General features: G+C 37.5%; 1 protein-coding gene across 3 annotated transcripts in view; it reads left to right on the top strand.

The window, feature by feature from the left end:
• mapk8ip1b (mitogen-activated protein kinase 8 interacting protein 1b) overlaps nucleotides 1–18257 on the top strand; it is a 54000-nt gene that overhangs the window by 14290 nt on the left and 21453 nt on the right. For all 3 annotated transcript variants that reach the window (XM_024296172.2, XM_036216647.1, XM_024296173.2), the window contains one exon: nucleotides 8199–8310. In XM_024296172.2, the coding sequence (XP_024151940.1) occupies nucleotides 8199–8310 (112 nt within the window). The remainder of the gene's footprint in view (nucleotides 1–8198; nucleotides 8311–18257) is intronic.

Raw genomic sequence — 18257 nt, forward strand, 5'->3', positions numbered from 1 at the left:
CAAGTTGTTATTGTGATTGTGTTCAAGCTAAAAAATATTCAGAGACACATTTTCCCAAAAAATATGTGTTCTTCTATATAATGATTTATCAGAGACGATTTTTAATAATGATCACAGTATTGAGATATCATCAATATCATGAGTCATGTATTGCGCATCGCATCATATAGTGAAGTACCCAATGATTCCCAGCCCTATGTCCAATGTAAACATGCCTAGGATTGCACAAAAACTGCAGAATGAATGACTCAAGTATTTCTCCAAAGGTTTTAGTTTTAAAACCTTTTAAGCCATTGCAGTCTTCAAACCAGATTTGTAAAAAAAGACACAATATCTATATTTTAAAAGGAACTGGGGTGTTGCAAACTCACAGATTCAGAACAATGTTTATTAAAAAGGTGTGCTTTGATTAAAGGTTTATGAAACTGTCTTACCTATGAACGTATCTATTTTGTGAGGGGAAGATGTATAGAACAGCAGAATAGTAGCTTATATTACATCATATGTGTTATTTAATGAAATAAAAGAATGGCTGTGTTACAGCTTTCTTAATTTGTTTAAAAATTGAATAGTAGACATATTACTATAAGTGTATACTTGTTTCTGTTTCTATTTATTTATAATATTTTATTTGAATGGTAAGTTGGTATAATTGTTTCTATGAAATAAACAATGAAAATGAAGGAAAAACCCTTACTTCTTGGCCTACAAAAGAGAATCTCAATCAATAACATAGATTTCATATCTGATCTTACTGTCAAAGGCTTTAAATCCAAAATTGTCTCTTAAAGTCAAAAATCAACAGGAAATCAACAGGTCAAAATTGCTCATTCAAATGCTTTTGAAAGACAAACCAGTGAACTTGGCCTGGGTTTGGCATACTTTAAGAAGATATTAGGGAGGTAGTGGCGTAGGTGGTTTAGCAGGTTGGTCAATGATCAAAGGATCGGTGGCTCGATCGCTGCTCCCCCCAGCCTACTGCCGTTGTGTCCTTGGGACACAATGACACTTCAGGCATACAGATATGCTGTGAATGCAAATGAATGTCATGGTGATGGTCAGAGGGGCCGTAGTGCATACTGGCAGTCATGCCTCTGTCAGCCGGACCCAGGGCAGCTGTGGCTACATCAGTAACTTACCATCACTAAGTATACAATTGATATACATCGGTAAGTGCTTTGAACGTCTTGAAGAGTGCAAAAAAATGCAATCCATTACCTTTATATATACTAAAATAGTACTTCAAGGGATGTATTGTGCATTGTCTTTTGAGGCAGCCTTTGTAATCAAAGGATTTATGCAGCTGTTAATGAGACACTTGTTTGCAAGTTTTCTCACCACTCCGTGTGAACAAACTGCATCAATTATCTCAAGCTTATCTAGTGGCTTTTCCAGCAACACATTTAGATTGGAGTTCATAGTTTGCCAGTTCTGAATTATATACTGATGGGAGACCTACATCCTGCAACTGAGACTACGTTTTCTGACACTGGGCAGCACATTGTTCCAGAACGTCTTGGGATGGCCTTGAGATTTTCTTGGACATGGGGAGATTTAAAACCCCTCATGTTAGATGCTTCCTGTAGAGTTCAGGAAAACCTTAGCTGTGACTTAGCCACAACTACCCTTACAGGTACATATGGACTGTCTGTGGGGTAAAAATGGCCAAACCTGTATGCGGCACGCAGGTGGCCTGCAGGAAATATCAGGGTGGTAGACCGCTCGGTGAACCTGTAGATTGACAATGTTCAACGCCACGAACATGCTGCTACAATGGGTCATGGCAAACACTTAAATAACACCCAAGGGTCAGTAAAGGTAAATTAGGTGAGACACAAGGTCGTCGTAAAGGTTTTTCATTTTTTTCAACCACACTGAGCAAGGGTCCTTTTAGGGCTGCTCAAGTGATAACTTCTAGCTCCTTGTTTGCCCCTTCTAACACCGCCTTAACTATTAGAATTTAGGTGATCACAGGGATTTGTGTGGACATCTGGGCTGTCCTACGGGCACTTCCGTATCACCTGCACACCCCCTGTGTGCAGCATTAAAGCGTAGTCAGTAAAGTACCACTGCACGCACCTTACTAACAGTGGCGTAGGGAACCATACGACACTATCATCAGTATGTCTCACATGTGTGTACATCACATGCTTATTACCCAAGTCGTCACATATTGTTAAGGAATCCTCCTCGTCAAAAACAAACTTTTTGGGTATACCAAACTTGTCAGTTGTTGACGTGTTGACCTCTGGACCTGGTACCGAGACGCGGCAGTCTGCACTAGTACCCTAACCTTGACCTGGTACAGTGTCTGACACCAGCGCACGTTCGATACTGCTGATAGAGGGTTTGGTACCTTCTTGTATCCGGTACCACCAGTACCCCGTTTGGTACCGTGCCCCAAGGACTGGTCTACATTTGAAAAAAACATCTGGACCTCTGATTTCTTTGGGCCTTGATTCAAAACCCCCAAGTCGTCGTTTTTCGATGTGCTGCCTGGTCCCCTTTCGGTAAAGCTAAATCGTGATCACAGATTTAGACTACTTCTGCCCCAACAGAATCAAATAAGCGATCCTGAAACGCTGGTGAAAGATGGCAGATCTCTGAAGTCTTTTTTTAAGATGTGGCTGCTCCCCTTTACAACCCTCCATTGGCCCGGAAAACCCCAAAACCTTGCAGCACCCGTACAGCTTAACCCCCCATTCAAGAGCATATGACTAAGGCTGTGTTATACATACAGTTATTTGGTTGGCATCTGCAAACAAGAGCTGATGCTTTTTTTTTTTTTGCCAAAAATCTCCAGTTTTGTCTAATCTGTTCAAACGATACTCTCCCAGAAATGTTGTGGGTTGTTATACTTTCTGTCAAGGTTCAGTCTCACTTTTTTATGACCTGCTTTCACACAATGGTGCCTCCTTGTCATTTTTCAAGAACTCAACTTTGACTCAAATAGTTCTTGATGATTCGATCTGACCCCATAATATCACCTTCAAGCTCTTTGAAAGTTCTTTTTTTATTTGCTTTCATTACCATTTATATATTTTTTCAACTAATTACAATTTGTCATTTACTTGTTTACTGTCCTGTGGACTTAAATATTTGGAATGGTATGTGCAGCTGTTGTCATAGAAACATTAAGCTGCTTGAAGATAGTCTTATAGGCTTTATCTTTAACATGCTTGTCGGTAGTTTTCTTTCTAATCTCCTGAGATGACCCCCCACGTCTCTTTCTGTGGTTCATGTTCAGCGTGGGACACACAAGCCCAACATTGCCACTCTTTAACCAGACAGACTGGCTGACGATATGTGGTACTACATAAAAGACACAGCATAGTTTAACATGTCCCAATAGTCACATTATTTTAAATTGTGTCACTGATCCCATCATTTTTGTACCAGCACAATTGGCTCATTTGTTTTTGTTTTTTTATATATAATGAATGCTCAAAAATTTTAAAGACAATGTTTGATTTCTATTTTTTGCTTTTTATTGAGGTCTTTTTTTCAGTTTCAAATATTTCAGGGATTGGGTTTTAATAATGGAACACTAGCAACATTTTTGCTCGTGTGTGCATCTTTGAACACTGTCTCAGAGCTACAGATCAGTGGACTTACGACTCTATTCTGTGAAGAGGGCACCGTGTCCTCGGCGAGTTTATTACCCATTCCTTCTCGGCTGCATCCTTGACTTGATCTCATTTTGTGGCAATTACTCTTTTTTTATTTTTATCACTGTTAAGTGCCTCTGGTTGAACGCTATTCAAGGTTTGATTTATATTATTGCTTTAAATTTAAGATATTCAATGTTCCGCACCACAGTTGTGCCTCAGTTTTAGAAAGTCATTAGCTTTTGTGAGGAAGAGGACACTTGATGTGTGCTGCTGAACCTTTTTTTTTTCCAAGTTTTTTATTTTTCTCTGAACATTAGCTTGACACAATTTGTTATTTGTCTTGTGTGGGACAGTTGTCGAGCATTTTTGTGAAGTAAAATTAAACTCACCTGCCACTTTATTAGGTAAACTTTGCTATTACTGGGTTGTACCCCCTTTTGTCTTCAGAACTGCCTTATTCCTTGTTGACATAGATTGAACAAGGTACTAGAAACATTCCTCAGAGAGTTTGGTCCATTTTGACATAACAGCATCACAGTTGCTGCAGATTTCTCGGCTGCACATTCATGATCCCAATCTCCAGTTTCATCACATCCCATAGGTGATCTACTGGGATGAGATCTGGTAACGTAGGAGGTCATTTGAGTCCAGTGAACTCATTGTCATGTTCAGTCTGAGATGATTCCAGCTTTATGACATGGAGCCTTTACCTGCTGGAAGTAGCATCAGAAGATGGTACTCTGTGGTTATAAAGGGATGACTACTCAGGTAGAGTACTAAGGGGTCCAAAATGTGTCAAGAAAATATCCCCAACACCATGACACCACCACCAGTCTGAACTGATGATACAAGGCAGGATGGATCCATGATTTCATGTTGCTCTGACCACACCGTCTGAATGTTGCAGCAGAGATGGAGACTTATCAGATCAGGCAACATTTTCACCATCTTCTTTTGTCCATTTTTGGTGTTTCTGTGTGAATTGTAGCCTCGGTTTCCTGTTCTTTGACAGGTGTGTCACCCGGTATGTTGTTCTGCTGCTGTAGTGCATCTGCTAAAAGGTTGGACGTGTTGTGGGTTCAGAGATGTTCTTCTGCAGACTTCGGTTGTAACCAGTGGTTATGCGGGTTACTGTTACCTTTCTGTCAGCTGGAACCAGTCTGGACATTCTCCTCTGACCTCTGGCATCAACAAGACATTTCCACCTACAGAGCTACTGAATATTTTCTCTTTTTATGACCATTCTCTGTTAACCATAAAGATGATTGTGGGGGAAAATCCCAGTAGATCAGCAGTTTATAAAATACTCAGACCAGATCGTCTGGTTCCAACAACTATGACAAGTAGAAAGTCACTTCACTCACCTTTCTTCCCAATTCTGATGCTCTGTTTGAAATGTAGCAGATCGTCTTGACCACACTTTTAAAAAATATTTTCATAGCTCTTCATTTTTTTTTTTCATTGAAAGATTTTTTCTGTTTATGAATGAAATTGTGGAAATCAAGAAGATTTCACTCAAAATGTCTGCAATTTAGTTGACCGTAGCATTTGCCATATTTAAAGTAATAGTTGGTTCTTGCATTTGTTTTCCTTCGATTTTCTAAGTCTGAAGTATTTTAGGTATTCTATTTTGTTTAATAATAACCAACTTATTAAAAGACTTGTTCTACACTAAACTTTCTTCACATATAAAGGCATATAAATTGCAAGCTTAGCTTAAAAAGACAACTGTTCAAAACAGAAACAATTTTTAGTCACAATACGCAGTGTAGTGAAAAATGAAAAGGTATGTTCTTTTAAATATTATTTCTTTCAGATAGAAAATGGTTGAAGTTAGTTTTATATGCAGGAATTTATAAATAATGAACATATCACATTTGTTTATCTTATATTACTGGCAATGTGAACTAATCAAAATCGTGTTTAAAATCAAAATTATTAAAACAAATTATTTCCTGATAAATCCTAAATTAATTAGAATAAAAAAATAGTGAATAAAAGCCAAATCAAATCAGCTTTAGAGAAAGAGATTGAAAAAGAAAATACATTTTCCACGCATAGAATAGAAAGTTCCATTACAACATAACCATATTCTAACTCTGTTATGCCTGAGAGCCTACAGAACAAACAGATGATTAGGATACATAATTACAGAAAAAACCCCAAAACAACATTAGTTACTGTAACCTAACTAAATCAAGCTGGAGACAGTGAGACAGTCATTTCTTTCTCTGACTGGGGAGAGACGTTTGAGCTTGTAGCTGCAGGCCAAATCAGACTTATCCTTACTTTAGCAACATAGATTAAGCCTATACACAGTATTAGATTTTGTGTGTGTGTTATTAGTAATTATTTGTCCACATGCTTTCATCAAGAAGATGTTAAGAAAAATGTATCAAAGCAAGAATTGTTTTTCTGACTAATAGAATGATTGAGTAATAACTGTTCAGTTCTCAATAGAAGTCTGTGGGATTTTCCCTTTTACACAATGATATGAACTTTTTAGAATTGCTAAGCCATTCATATGCTTGAGCAACAACCATAAAACTCCAAAAAAAAAAAGTCAGAGTCATTGATCTCTTAATATCCTTCTAAATTTAATCCAGATTAATGTAACCATAGTACATACCCTTTATCTAGAACAGGGGTCTGCAACCTGACGCTCCGGAGCCACATGGGGGTCTTTTATGCCTTCATTGTGGCTCTTTGGCTCTGAAGAAAACTAAATAATTAACCAATTCATTTGTGTTTTACATGTATAAATTAAAAAATGTGATTTCTACACTATTGTTTTCATGTTTTTATTCACTAAAAGAGGAAAAAGGATGAAGGTCATAATAATAGTAGAAAATCTCATGTTTCTGGCATTTTTAAAGTAAATCTGCTGCAGCTGGAAGATCTGGTTTAACAGTGGATGTGTCTTATTTTGAAAGGAACGTATATGTACTACTATATATATGTGTATATATATATATATATATATGTCTATATGTGTGTATGTGTGTATATATATGTATATGTGTATATATATATTTGTGTGTATATATATATTTGTGTGTGTGTGTATATATATATATATATATATATATGTCTATATGTGTGTGTGTGTATAGAAAAACTCAAGTAGAGTACATTTCAAAGCTACTGTATGTTTTATAAATTCATGGATTATAAGAAAAAAAAAAAAACATACAAAAGTAAGACGTTTATAAAGTGTTTTTTTTTTCCCCGTTTTGGTCCATAAGAAGGTGGACCAAATGGCTCTTCTACTGCTAAAGGTTGCAGACCCGGATCTAGACCAGTGGTCTGCAACCTTTTATGCTTAAAAAAAATAATTTGGTCCAGTTTCTTACCAATCAAAACCCAGCAAGAGCTGCAAAGACCCCATTTTAACATTTAAAAATACGAATTGTGGTTTTGTGACCATTAAGCCGTTTAAGTGACCATTAAGTCACTTTGTTCGACATTTTTAAAATTTAGATTTTAAATATAAAAAGATGAATATACAGTGTCATATTTTTCTATATACATATAACAAGTATAACTTATTTTACTTTGGACAGCAGCACATTAAAGTTCCTTTCAAAATAAAATACTCCTTGTGTCAAAGAAGATGCTCCTGCAGCTGATTTACTTGAATAAAAAATGTCAAACATTAAATCTTTTAAATCATAATGACTTTGGTGCTCGGTCACTGTTTTTCAATCAAACATAAACATGATATTGGTGTAGAATCCAGTTTTTAAAAAATATTTTTTTTTGCTCACATGTAAATAATGAGATTATGCATTCTAAAAATAAACCACTTTGACAGTAGAATAAACATTTACCATAATTTTACTCAGTTGGGTAACATGTCAAAAATCCAATCTAAAAATTTTCCAAACTACTAACCCATTATTTATTTAAATTGTTTGCATTTCTCTTAAACACCAAAAAGTGACAACAGAGGGATGAAAGAGCCGTATGTGGCTCCAGAGCCTCAGGTTGCAGACCCCCGATCTAGACATAAGATGCTGAAATTGATGATTTGTATTAGAGTTGTGAAGCAATTTTCACAAAACCCTCCCTCGGCAACGTGCATTCAACGAACAACTTCCATTGAATAGTCTATGTACACGTGTGTAAAAACACGTTTCAGGCTTCTCTCTTTCACATGCAGCTACAACATTTTTGAGCTTCATGTGCAAAACACTTGCAATTAACTTGTGTTGAAAATTAAACCAGGTTTAAATTGGATCAATCAGGGACTCAGATTTAGTAGTGACGTATGGATGGCGCCCCTTTCAATTCTCAGAAGTGTCAACTATTTGAAAATGGATCATGAAGGAGAAATTGATAATCGTGGTTTGTAGCCGGCCAGAAAGTCCTTCATGTATCGGAATAGAGTTGTGAAAGAAAATAGAAACACATTTTCTGAGTATACTGGTTTCTGTTTAAACTTTCAAATGTAGCCTAAAAGATGAGAAATATCAAATATTTCTTGACTGTGTATCCTAGATTATTTACGGTTCTTAACAACTAAATTCCTCTCCAAGCATCTAAACCCACTCTCTGTATTGTTCTCCTTGTTTTTTATTCATTTAGGCTAACTCATGACATCAGCCTGGATGAGTTTGAGGATGACGACCTGTCAGAGATCACAGAGATTACTGACGAATGTGGGATTAGTCTCAACTGCAACCGTCCAGATCCAAAGGTAAGATGCTCTTACAAGCAGCTTTAATCTCTCTATCAGATAAAAATGATGTCTTTCTTTAAAACCTCTTTTTACATGATAAAGGGAAAAATATAATGAATGGAAGGAAACGTTTTTTAAAAATGGTTATTCTGAAAAATAGTAGTTTATTTCTTTATAGAAATCTATGGGATTTTGGCCTCTTTAAGATGGTGGGTACTTCCTATTGGGAACGTGATGGGGTCCCTCAGTCCAGTTTTCATAGAAATTAAATCTTATCTGTGCTACATTTTAAATTAATTTATTTATTTTTTGTAGTAAAATCTTTTGTTGTTGTAGGAACATTTTTGCCAAAACACATTGCCAACTTCTTATGTGTTTCTTAGTTCCCCATTGACACAATCTATTTCCCATCATCTCTTGTACAACAATTTTAAACCATGTATTCTTATACGGATAAGAAAAACTGGTTTAAAACCCTGACAAGGGCAGATTCACCTCCTACATACTGTTGGTAGATCAGTGTTAATTAGCTTTAGCTTGCAAGGCTGGAAACTGCTAAATCTTCTTTTGGAATAGCAGGAAGGAAAGTGTTTTAAATAAATGTGGAGTAACACTGATGCAGTTGATGCACATGTGCCCAAACTTTACGAATGTTGAACCCTTTAATATCAAAAATGTCGCCTGCATCATCTGATAGCAGATGCTCTTGGACATTCCATAAATCTCTGACCTTTCACACAATCATTGTGAATCAGCTGATTCTGACGTGAAGGAATGAGGCTTTTTTAAAACGGCTTCATGCTGTTATGACACACTTTATGAATGACACAAAGTCACTTTTCTCTGGGACATAATCAGCTGATTTACATTGACTCCATCAGCGGTTGAAGAGTTATTTTAGTTGAAGGAATGTAAAAACAGTAGCTAAAGCTCCAGTGCAGGCATATCCAACTCCTGCCCTGCTTGTTCTGCAGCTAACCATCCTGCTGATTACTTGGATTGAGTGAGCCCAGTTTTTGATTGACTGAAAACAGCTGATCCAGGTGACTACTGATTGCTGAAGCGTGACTAGCTGCAGAACAAGGTCAAGAAACGGGGTTGGAGACCCCTGCTCTAGTGTATAAGGCCGTGTCAAACTGTTGCTACGTACAATTTGCACATTGTCCATGCATGTAATTTCAGTCTTTTGTGATACGTGCTTGATGTACGAACTTTATAAGATCTGTTTGCGTTCGTCATTCGTCGCATATGTCTGTCCAGGGTCTCGACTGACAAGTCTTCACGTCAGTTTGGTTTTGAGCTGGTCAATTGAGAATTACGCAGTTTATGTGCATTTTATGTGATATATCAACAATTATTAAGTAAATATTGTGCAACTGTGCATTATTTTTGCAGATGCATTTGGAAATTTGTGGCTTTCCATTAAAGCATGTAACTCTGGATTAGCTTACATGCGTCAGTACTTTTTTTAAATTTTTTTATTTTTTTATTGGTGTCCATTTTGTTTAATTTAACCCAAAGACAACGTCAGAGCCCACTGTTCACACAAATTTGGTTTATTAGTCAACAGTGGTTTCACTGCACCAAACTGTGAGTAATGAAGTAATAAGGGTTTCTGTAGTCTAGTAATTGTAATTTAATTACTGAAATTTAAGCTGTAATTGATTACGTTACTCCGGTACTGACAATGATTTAGTTTTTTTCTTCGTCCATAGGGCTGGAAATTAAGCAGAGAAATTGGTCTTAATTTTTCAAATGCGAGGTTTAAAAAAGGTCTTAAAAAAGAAACTTGTAGGAATACTGATTCATGTATGACCAGTTTTATTCCGCAATATATCCAAATTGTTCGTAGCGGCAGTGTGAACAGATTTAGAGTTAAATAATGACATGAAGGACAATCCTGATGCCACTTGGATTGATTGGTCACTTTGTTCATGACTGTAGCCACATTTGCTCACGTTTGCACTAAAACAACTGCGTGCACCAGAGACATTAAGATAAAAGCTTCAAATTGATATGTGGGATATTTTGGGAGAGTGAAGGGTCACTCTGGAGCCCAACAGAGTTCCAGCTGCTGAGGCTCAGAGCTTCAGCATTGTCATGCTTTGTCGTGACGCTTTTTGTGTTCAGCCTCGTGCGAGAAGGAACAGATCAGAGGAAAGTAAGAAAAAGGTGTCAAAAAAGAAGAAATGACTATAAAAATTCTACTCCTCCATAGTCTCTGAACTCACCGGTGAGTTTGCCAATGACATTCCTAAGATAAAGGAATCAGTCAAACATCAATCAAAAAATCCATCGATCAATTGTTTTAGCATAGATTTTATTCAAAATTCAACGGGTTTCAAAAACGTTTCAGCTCGAAAATGTTTTGATTAAAAAAGCATAACAAGATTTATGCCACAAACTTGGGATACCCCTTGGAATAAATCCTTGTTTCAAATTGTTTAGACCTTATCTTTGCTTTGTTTGTGGATTTATGCATTTTTATATTCTTATTTTGTCTCTACTAGTTTGATCTCTTGCTATAAAAAAAAAAGTTTGATCTCAATTTCTAGTCAGAATTGAGTTTTTTGGACAGTTTCAGGTTCATTGTGTAATTATTGTGTAATGTAATCAAAAATATATTTTAAATAAAGAATCTGGGATTGTACTAAAAAGATTGATATCAATAGAGCAAATTGTAAGGTAGAAAAAGTCTCAAAGTTCCCCAGACTGTTTGATTGTGTCAGACAATGCAATTTGTTGCTAAGTAAATAATTTAAGCCGTTTACTCTTGTTTTGGTGTGTAGGCTTTAATTCTTTCAGTGTTTGCCTAGCAGCCACTGAGGGACCGCACAAGCCAGAGGATCATTTGCAGATCTCAGGGAGACACGCAGAGTGATCCAGATGGATAAAAATACATTTAGGATTCTCTCAGTCAGCTCTTTCCTGCTGTTACCATCATCACCTACTCCTCCTTTTAGCTCTGCTGCAGTAACCTAGGCAACAGGAGGGTTTAAGGTCTTTTTTTAAAATAGATTTTCCTTTTTTCTGTTGTAACTCTCTTTTGATCATTCTGCTCAGTACAAGTTTGACTGATATGAAAAAGGCTCTGATATAGCAGAAAACTGGGAATAGTTTGAGGCTCAAAAGCCACTCTCACTTCTTTTCCTCCTTCTATCGCTTTCACTGCTTTATTTGTCTTCTATCCAGGGAACTAATTATAGCTTAGATTACTGAATGCCAGCACTCCAGTGGAGGTCTCTATGCTTGTGAAGAACGATGACTCATATCCTCGAGGGGGATCAGGCTCAAAATCCAGAATGTGATAGTACGACAGCTCTGGCAGCAGCAGCGAAAACAACAACCGAGATTTCTCCAAATGAGTATGGGTCTGGCTTCTGAGCATCTGGACTGTGATTGGTCAGGAGAAAGCAGATGTCCTGCTTTCTCGTTTTATCTGTGGATCCATTAAACATACCCATTGTACTTCTAACAAGAAGGTTTGCTTTGGGTTGTCACTGTTACATGTTTTCAGCAACATATGAGGCACAAAACGGTATGGAATGATGTTAACTGTAACTCTCAAAGGCTTGTGTTGAGAAAACCAACACGTCAATACAAAGCCCTGTTTCAGAGCTTGTAGCATTTCCTTTTCTGCCTCGTGGCTTTTTACCAACCAAGCTTTGCTTTGCTGGAATTGGATGACCGATTCATATCGCCCTTTGATTGGCTTAAAATGGACGAGTCTCCTTTATCTTATCTGCAGACTGACATTTGAGTAAAAGCAGAAACTGTAACTGTTTGAAAAAACTTCATAATTTTCTCAAAATAGGTTAATGGTGTCATAAACTGGAATTGAAGGGTACATAATAGTTCCTTAAAAAAAAAAATTCTTCCAGTCCTTAATTGTCATCTGAACATGTACATTTTTTTCACTTCTTTTTTGTCTCCTGTCATGCTTCAGGATGTGCGGATGACTTCAATGCTTACGCCTCCATAATAAGTGTCATGACAGGTGTTTGTTGAAAATAGAATGTAACTTTTATAGCTGCTAGAACAGGAATCCACACTTTTTACAAATAAGGACAGATTTGGTATATATATATATTATCTGTTTTTGACACTTAATGAACTAATTGTTTTGTAAAGCTTTTGGTTTGGAAGATTTAAACCCACACAAGGCTTCATCATACTTTTGGAAACATGTTCTGTTTAACAGATCCAAGCTAACTATATAAGTATGGGACACTGTTTTTTAACTGGTTTGTCCATTTAGTTTACGGCCCGTCATGCCGCTAATTCTCAACATAAATCCAGGCCTCAACTTTCTTAATCATCGCCCTGAACAGAAAAAAAGCAAGCTGAATGTAGCTCGAGCCGCTAGCTTTGTGGAGAAAGTGGTGTTTATGTTAGCCTGAGGGTGGAGCAGACACTTCCTGGAGGGGCGGTTCTTTCTCTGTGTCATCAGCATGAGAGGAGGGGCTCCTGTTGAGAGCGCAGTTTTAGTAGATTACTCAGAAATATGTGAACGGATCGAAATACCACTCTGGGGTTCTTTATAGTGAGGAATGAACAGCATAGTACACTTAAAAGCTTAAAAAGTTGTTTTTTTCATGGTAATGGCCCCTTTAAGGATCATGAGGATAGTCAATACCTGCTGCACACTTCTATAAAATATAGTAATTTCCCTGGCCTTTTTTAAACTAGTGCTTCAAAATACACGCTGAAACTGGATGAAAAATAGATCATCAAGCTTGAAAAATGCTGTGCAAGTCATTTTTTCCTTTGTTTTCTGTTAATTTAAACCTAAAGACAAACCTTTTCACAGAGCTCCAGTTTTCCAAAGCGCTCCCTGCATGACCCAGGCTCAAGCTGCTTAATAATGCATATAAGGCCGATCAGACTCAGAGCACTTGGGAGCCCCCGGTTTACAGACACACAGCCATAGGTTGTCTCGTTAGTGATCTCACGTGGGGAGATTCAGGAGGCACTTGTTTCATTAATAATAAATGGTCTCACAGAGGGAACATCACAGACTGCAAAGACGCACAGTAGTATTTGCAGAGAGACAAGGGTCTGCAGCAGTACGAGAACATCCATTTAGCCGGAGGAAACGGACCCTAACACAGAAGGAGAAGGGCACAAACATGGATTTAAAATAACAGTGGCACCCTCTGGTCAGCACTAAAGTGACTGCATCATCTTTGAATAATGTAATGTTTTATGTTTTCACCTGTCAACTTTGACTTTATTTCTTATTTTAAATAATACTTGAATATTACAGGGAAATATTAGTGTTTTAGTGATGGCAATAAACAAAATCCCATTCAAACTAAGAGTTGTCTTTTCCGCCCAAACCTGAGAAAAATCTCTGTCAAAGTGTCCATGTTTTCTAGCTGTGTGATTTCACAGACTTAACTGAGAGCAGAGCTACATTAGTAAACTTGTCCATCTTTAGCTCCACTCAATTAAACATAATTTGGCATCTGCCCTCTTCTCCTGCTCTGCTTCATATCCCATCAGAGGAATTTGTATAACACGCTTTGAGCTAAAAGTTTCTAGTGGGCGGCTCGAGATTCAGACAGTGCTCTACATTTTTCATGAGAACAAGGATAAAAACGAAGCTTTTTTTTACCTGCTGTCCCGATTTGTTCCTAACTTGAATATTTTAAATAACAGTGTTTAAAATCCCTGAAACACTAATTATGTTACAAATATAATATGGTCAATATTTACAAATATTAATTAAATATTCAATTATGGTTCAAATACAGACTGTTTACACAATCTAGATTTCAGCTTCATTTTCACTGAGCGGTTCCAGATGGGAGGAGTAGCACGAGACGGACCAGTTAGTTCTGTCAATCGTTTCCACTCAGATCAGCCTCGCTTCCACTGAGCGGTTTGCTTTCACGGCGCATTCGTGGTGTAGACGGCTAGCGTGTCATTGTAGTGCGACTAGAAAAGCAACAATAATGGAGGTCATCCAGCAGCTCGTCTTTTTCTTAATTTACTGTTTTGACATTGTGTATAACAAGGATTTCATGAGTTTTGAAAGAAGATTGGCTAAGAAGAATTCCACTGTAAAAAGAAAAGCAGAATCACTAGCTTAGCGCTATACTGGTGCTTTCTAATGTGATCATCACTTTCTGACAGTTAACGGGTGGCTACAGCGACTCCGCCCCAACCATCCCGTTGTATTTTTTTTATGGAGCTACAACGGATACGGGTCCTCAGGGGTACGGGTCCGAACAGTTAAATGGGTCCATTTTACAATGGAAATGCTCAAAATATTGGACTGGACCAGACTGGACTGTACCTGACTGCTCGGTGGAAACAAGGTTTTTCTTTCTTTTTCTTTTCTATCTTTTCTGCTTCTTTTTTCTGTTTTTTATGAGTTACTAGCAAAGTTGGGTGTTATTGCAAATATGCTAATGCGGCTAACGTGTAGCAAGTGAGACTGTGTTTTACTGACGTGTTGTCAACAAGGTTGGGAGTTAGAGTTGTCACAGTAATGTTTGTTTTTGTGGTATCAGTCTGTTTTTTTACAAGTTACTAACTTGTTCATAACAAGCTACACCTATTGTAAACATGCTAACGTGGTTGATGTGTAGCATGTTACAAACAAGTTCTAGAGTTACTGTGAATGCAGTTCATAAAATCTCACTGTCTGACTTATCTGTGACTTTTTTTGTCTCGCTTCATCCGCCTTATAGTTCACCTCATATATGACTTTAAATTCAAAATAGACTATACGTATTATATTTTGGTGTGTCCTATAGTGTGGAAAATACGGTAATAGATCTAGATAAGGTATTATCTATTGTGAGACAAAAGCATTATTGTAGTCAATACAAGCTTAAAATCAATGCATGAAATTGCGTCTGCATGGCTGTGTTCTTGAAGGGTTAATGTCCAGCAGCTCATGTCCAGACAAAACATAAAAAGATTTGCTGTTCCACAGGGACATGGTATGACAACATGCATCATCATCACAACCACTCAAGGCCAGGGAGAGCCAGAGGAGAGTGCCTGCATGGATGTGTGTAGGGGTGAATGGACTCGATGAGCTGCCGTGTCTCCTCTGAATGGGTGAATAGAGGGAAATGTCAGGGCGCGGTCACAAAGGGAGTCGCTCACACGATGACAGAAACATGCAACACAAGTCCTGGTCTTCATACAAATTAGCTATAGGAAATGGAAGGATGTGGTCCTTTGTTGTTACAAGTGTCTAAATAGATCTAATATATCTATTTTTCTTCTGTTATATTGTTAAATGTAGCTTGTTATGGTGAAGTAATTTAGTATTTGAATGGATGATTTTACTTTATTACCCAGCTGGGTCCTAGAACAGAGAGCTGGACGGAAAAAGTGGACCGGAGAGTATGAGATGGAGTATTGGTATGGAGAAGGAAGATAAGAAGAAGTCTGAATATGATTCTGGAGGTTATGGGAAGCTAGTACAGCTGCTGGAGACTGGAGGGGAAATGGCCAAAAGACGGGGTTTAAGAGATGATGTGGGGAGCAAAGTTTTGAAAACTTGTGGTTGCAAGTAGTGCTAGGCGAGATGACGATACATATCGTGTGGGTGATAGAAAAGTGTCTATTGTGCCATTTCTCTTCTATTGTTTATATAGTTTATAACCTAATTTGATCAATCACTGTGCCAAATATCTCATTAAATAGTCCGAACCTCGTCCGTTTGAACACAAAGCAATTATATAAGTGAAAATAAAGACAAATTAAAGAGATTCTTCGCAAAGAAACTCTGTCTTGTGGTTTTGCATTGTAAAGCTGCTTTACATTCTTTGATTCGCACTTGTGTGAGTTTTACGACAGGCTTTAGGTTACTTAGCACGAGTGCAGAACGATGGACGCGGAAGAGCTTGAAGTTGTTTCCATAGAGTTGAAACAGACAGATACACCGATGCAGGCAGCCCAAGAAGAAGCACTCTCAGCAAAAGAGGGGTGATTGGTCTGTCATTTGGCTGCATTTTGGATTCAAGACATCTGAAGCAGAACCTCAATATGTAAACTATGCTAGGAGGCTATTCCCACGTCGATGCTAACGCAACAAACGTTCTATCACTCAAAGAAAAGCTCATGAAAATGAATGTATGAGATTACAAAAAATAAGAGATAAACCAAGTTTTGGAACAGAGCTGTAAGAATCTGAGCACTTTATTCATGCAATCTGCTCCCGAAAATTTTAGTATGAATATCCGCGATGTCCAAATTCACGATCTTTATGAATATAGTAGAGGATAGTAAATTATTATGTAGTAAATTATTGATTGCTCTGAAATACAGAATAATGTTGGATTTTAATTTATGAACTAAAGCAAAGCCGAATGAGCGGCGCTGCCGTCACCAGAAGGAAACAAATGTTAAAAATAAAGTGTCAGCTCCCTTTTTTCAAAGTAAAACTAGCGAGAGCTTTTTTTAATGACTGAAAATGCACTTTATTGTTGCATATCGTGAAATTAATTGTTATTATGATACAAAATAATTCATGTCATGATATACATTTTGTCCATATTGCCCTAATTGTAAGCAGTGTTTTTGTTTTTCAGTTTGCTAAACCAAATCCTAGTTTTTGCACAAGTAATCTATTCGCTACTGTGCTCCCTGGACCACCTTAAGCACTAGCCACAACGAGTAGATGCTACATTGGATCCTGGCTGTCTGCGAGCAGTAAAATTAGGAATCCTGTATCGGGTATGCGAGTGGCCGGCACCATACTAAAGACGTGAGTAAGTGAAGTAGGTGAGCGTGTCCTACAAATTTTCTTTTACAGTGCAATGAGTCTGTTAGTGCTGTTCAAGTAATAAGCGCACAGCCTGACATTAGTAATGAAGAAGCTGATCAAAGTGTGGTTGGTGTGGTAATTCTACTAGCATCCAGCGCACAACTACACATCACCTGCACTCCTGTGCGTGCAGAATTTGGATGTTGTCAGTAAGGAACCAGTGCGTGGACCTCACTAATGACTAGAGTGTGGCATAAGGGCACCTAACGACAGCATCAAACTTATAGGTTATAAGTGTGTGCCACTTACATTATCCTAACGAACACTTCATGATAGATTCGCAACAGAATCCTACGTTCCATTTTCATGACGTCCCTTGTAGTGGCCATATGACTTCATGAGACTAAACCGGTTGAGTCTCTTCTGAGATTCCAGCTGACATGGTTTGAGAGTTCAGCTGGTTAATTGTTTCATTGATCTTTCCCACTGATGACAGAGATCTATGGCTATAATGCAGTGTAATTATTTTAGCAAAGAACAAGTTCAAATTACATTACTTAAAGAAATAGCAGACCTATTTCCATGGCAACAGTGCTCTTCTATGCACATGACAACAAAAACATGCATACACATAGTCATGATTATACCGCTCACATCGTCTCTTGTACTAATGGGAAGAAAAGAGGCTTGTTAAAGAACCTGTGAGTGTTTAATTTTTCTGCCATCGGCTGGACTGACTTCTCCAAAACTCTAATAATTGTGCCTCTAATAAATCCAGACTTACCCATTAATTAAATGACATATTTTCCATGAAATTGTGATTTTTTTAAAAGTTGCCAGTGAAACTAGCAGTGATACTGTAGAAACATGTAAGCATCTGGTGATGTAAAATATGTGGGGAGCTAGTAATTAATGCAAGATTCTCTATCTGCTATTATGGATTTATGCCAATATTATTGTCCATCTCGAAACAAAAGCTGCAGAATTTACTAATACTGTCTCCCTTTTGTAAGAAAATCTACATATCTGACAACCTCAGATTATATTGTCATCAGGATATAGTTGTGCGCTATAATGAAGATGTGTAGGAATAGGGAGAGCCTGTGGTCCGGAGGGCTAGAAATAAAGTGATGATGTCTTTTCAAACCAGAAAAGTGGTGGAACATTGGTAGAGGGTGGTGCTGTTGAAATTGTTATAATGAACTTTCTATTAGTGTTTTTCTTTTGGAGTTCT

This window comes from Oryzias melastigma, linkage group LG3 (genome assembly GCF_002922805.2).
Source record: "Oryzias melastigma strain HK-1 linkage group LG3, ASM292280v2, whole genome shotgun sequence".
In the NCBI taxonomy this organism is placed as follows: domain Eukaryota; kingdom Metazoa; phylum Chordata; class Actinopteri; order Beloniformes; family Adrianichthyidae; genus Oryzias; species Oryzias melastigma.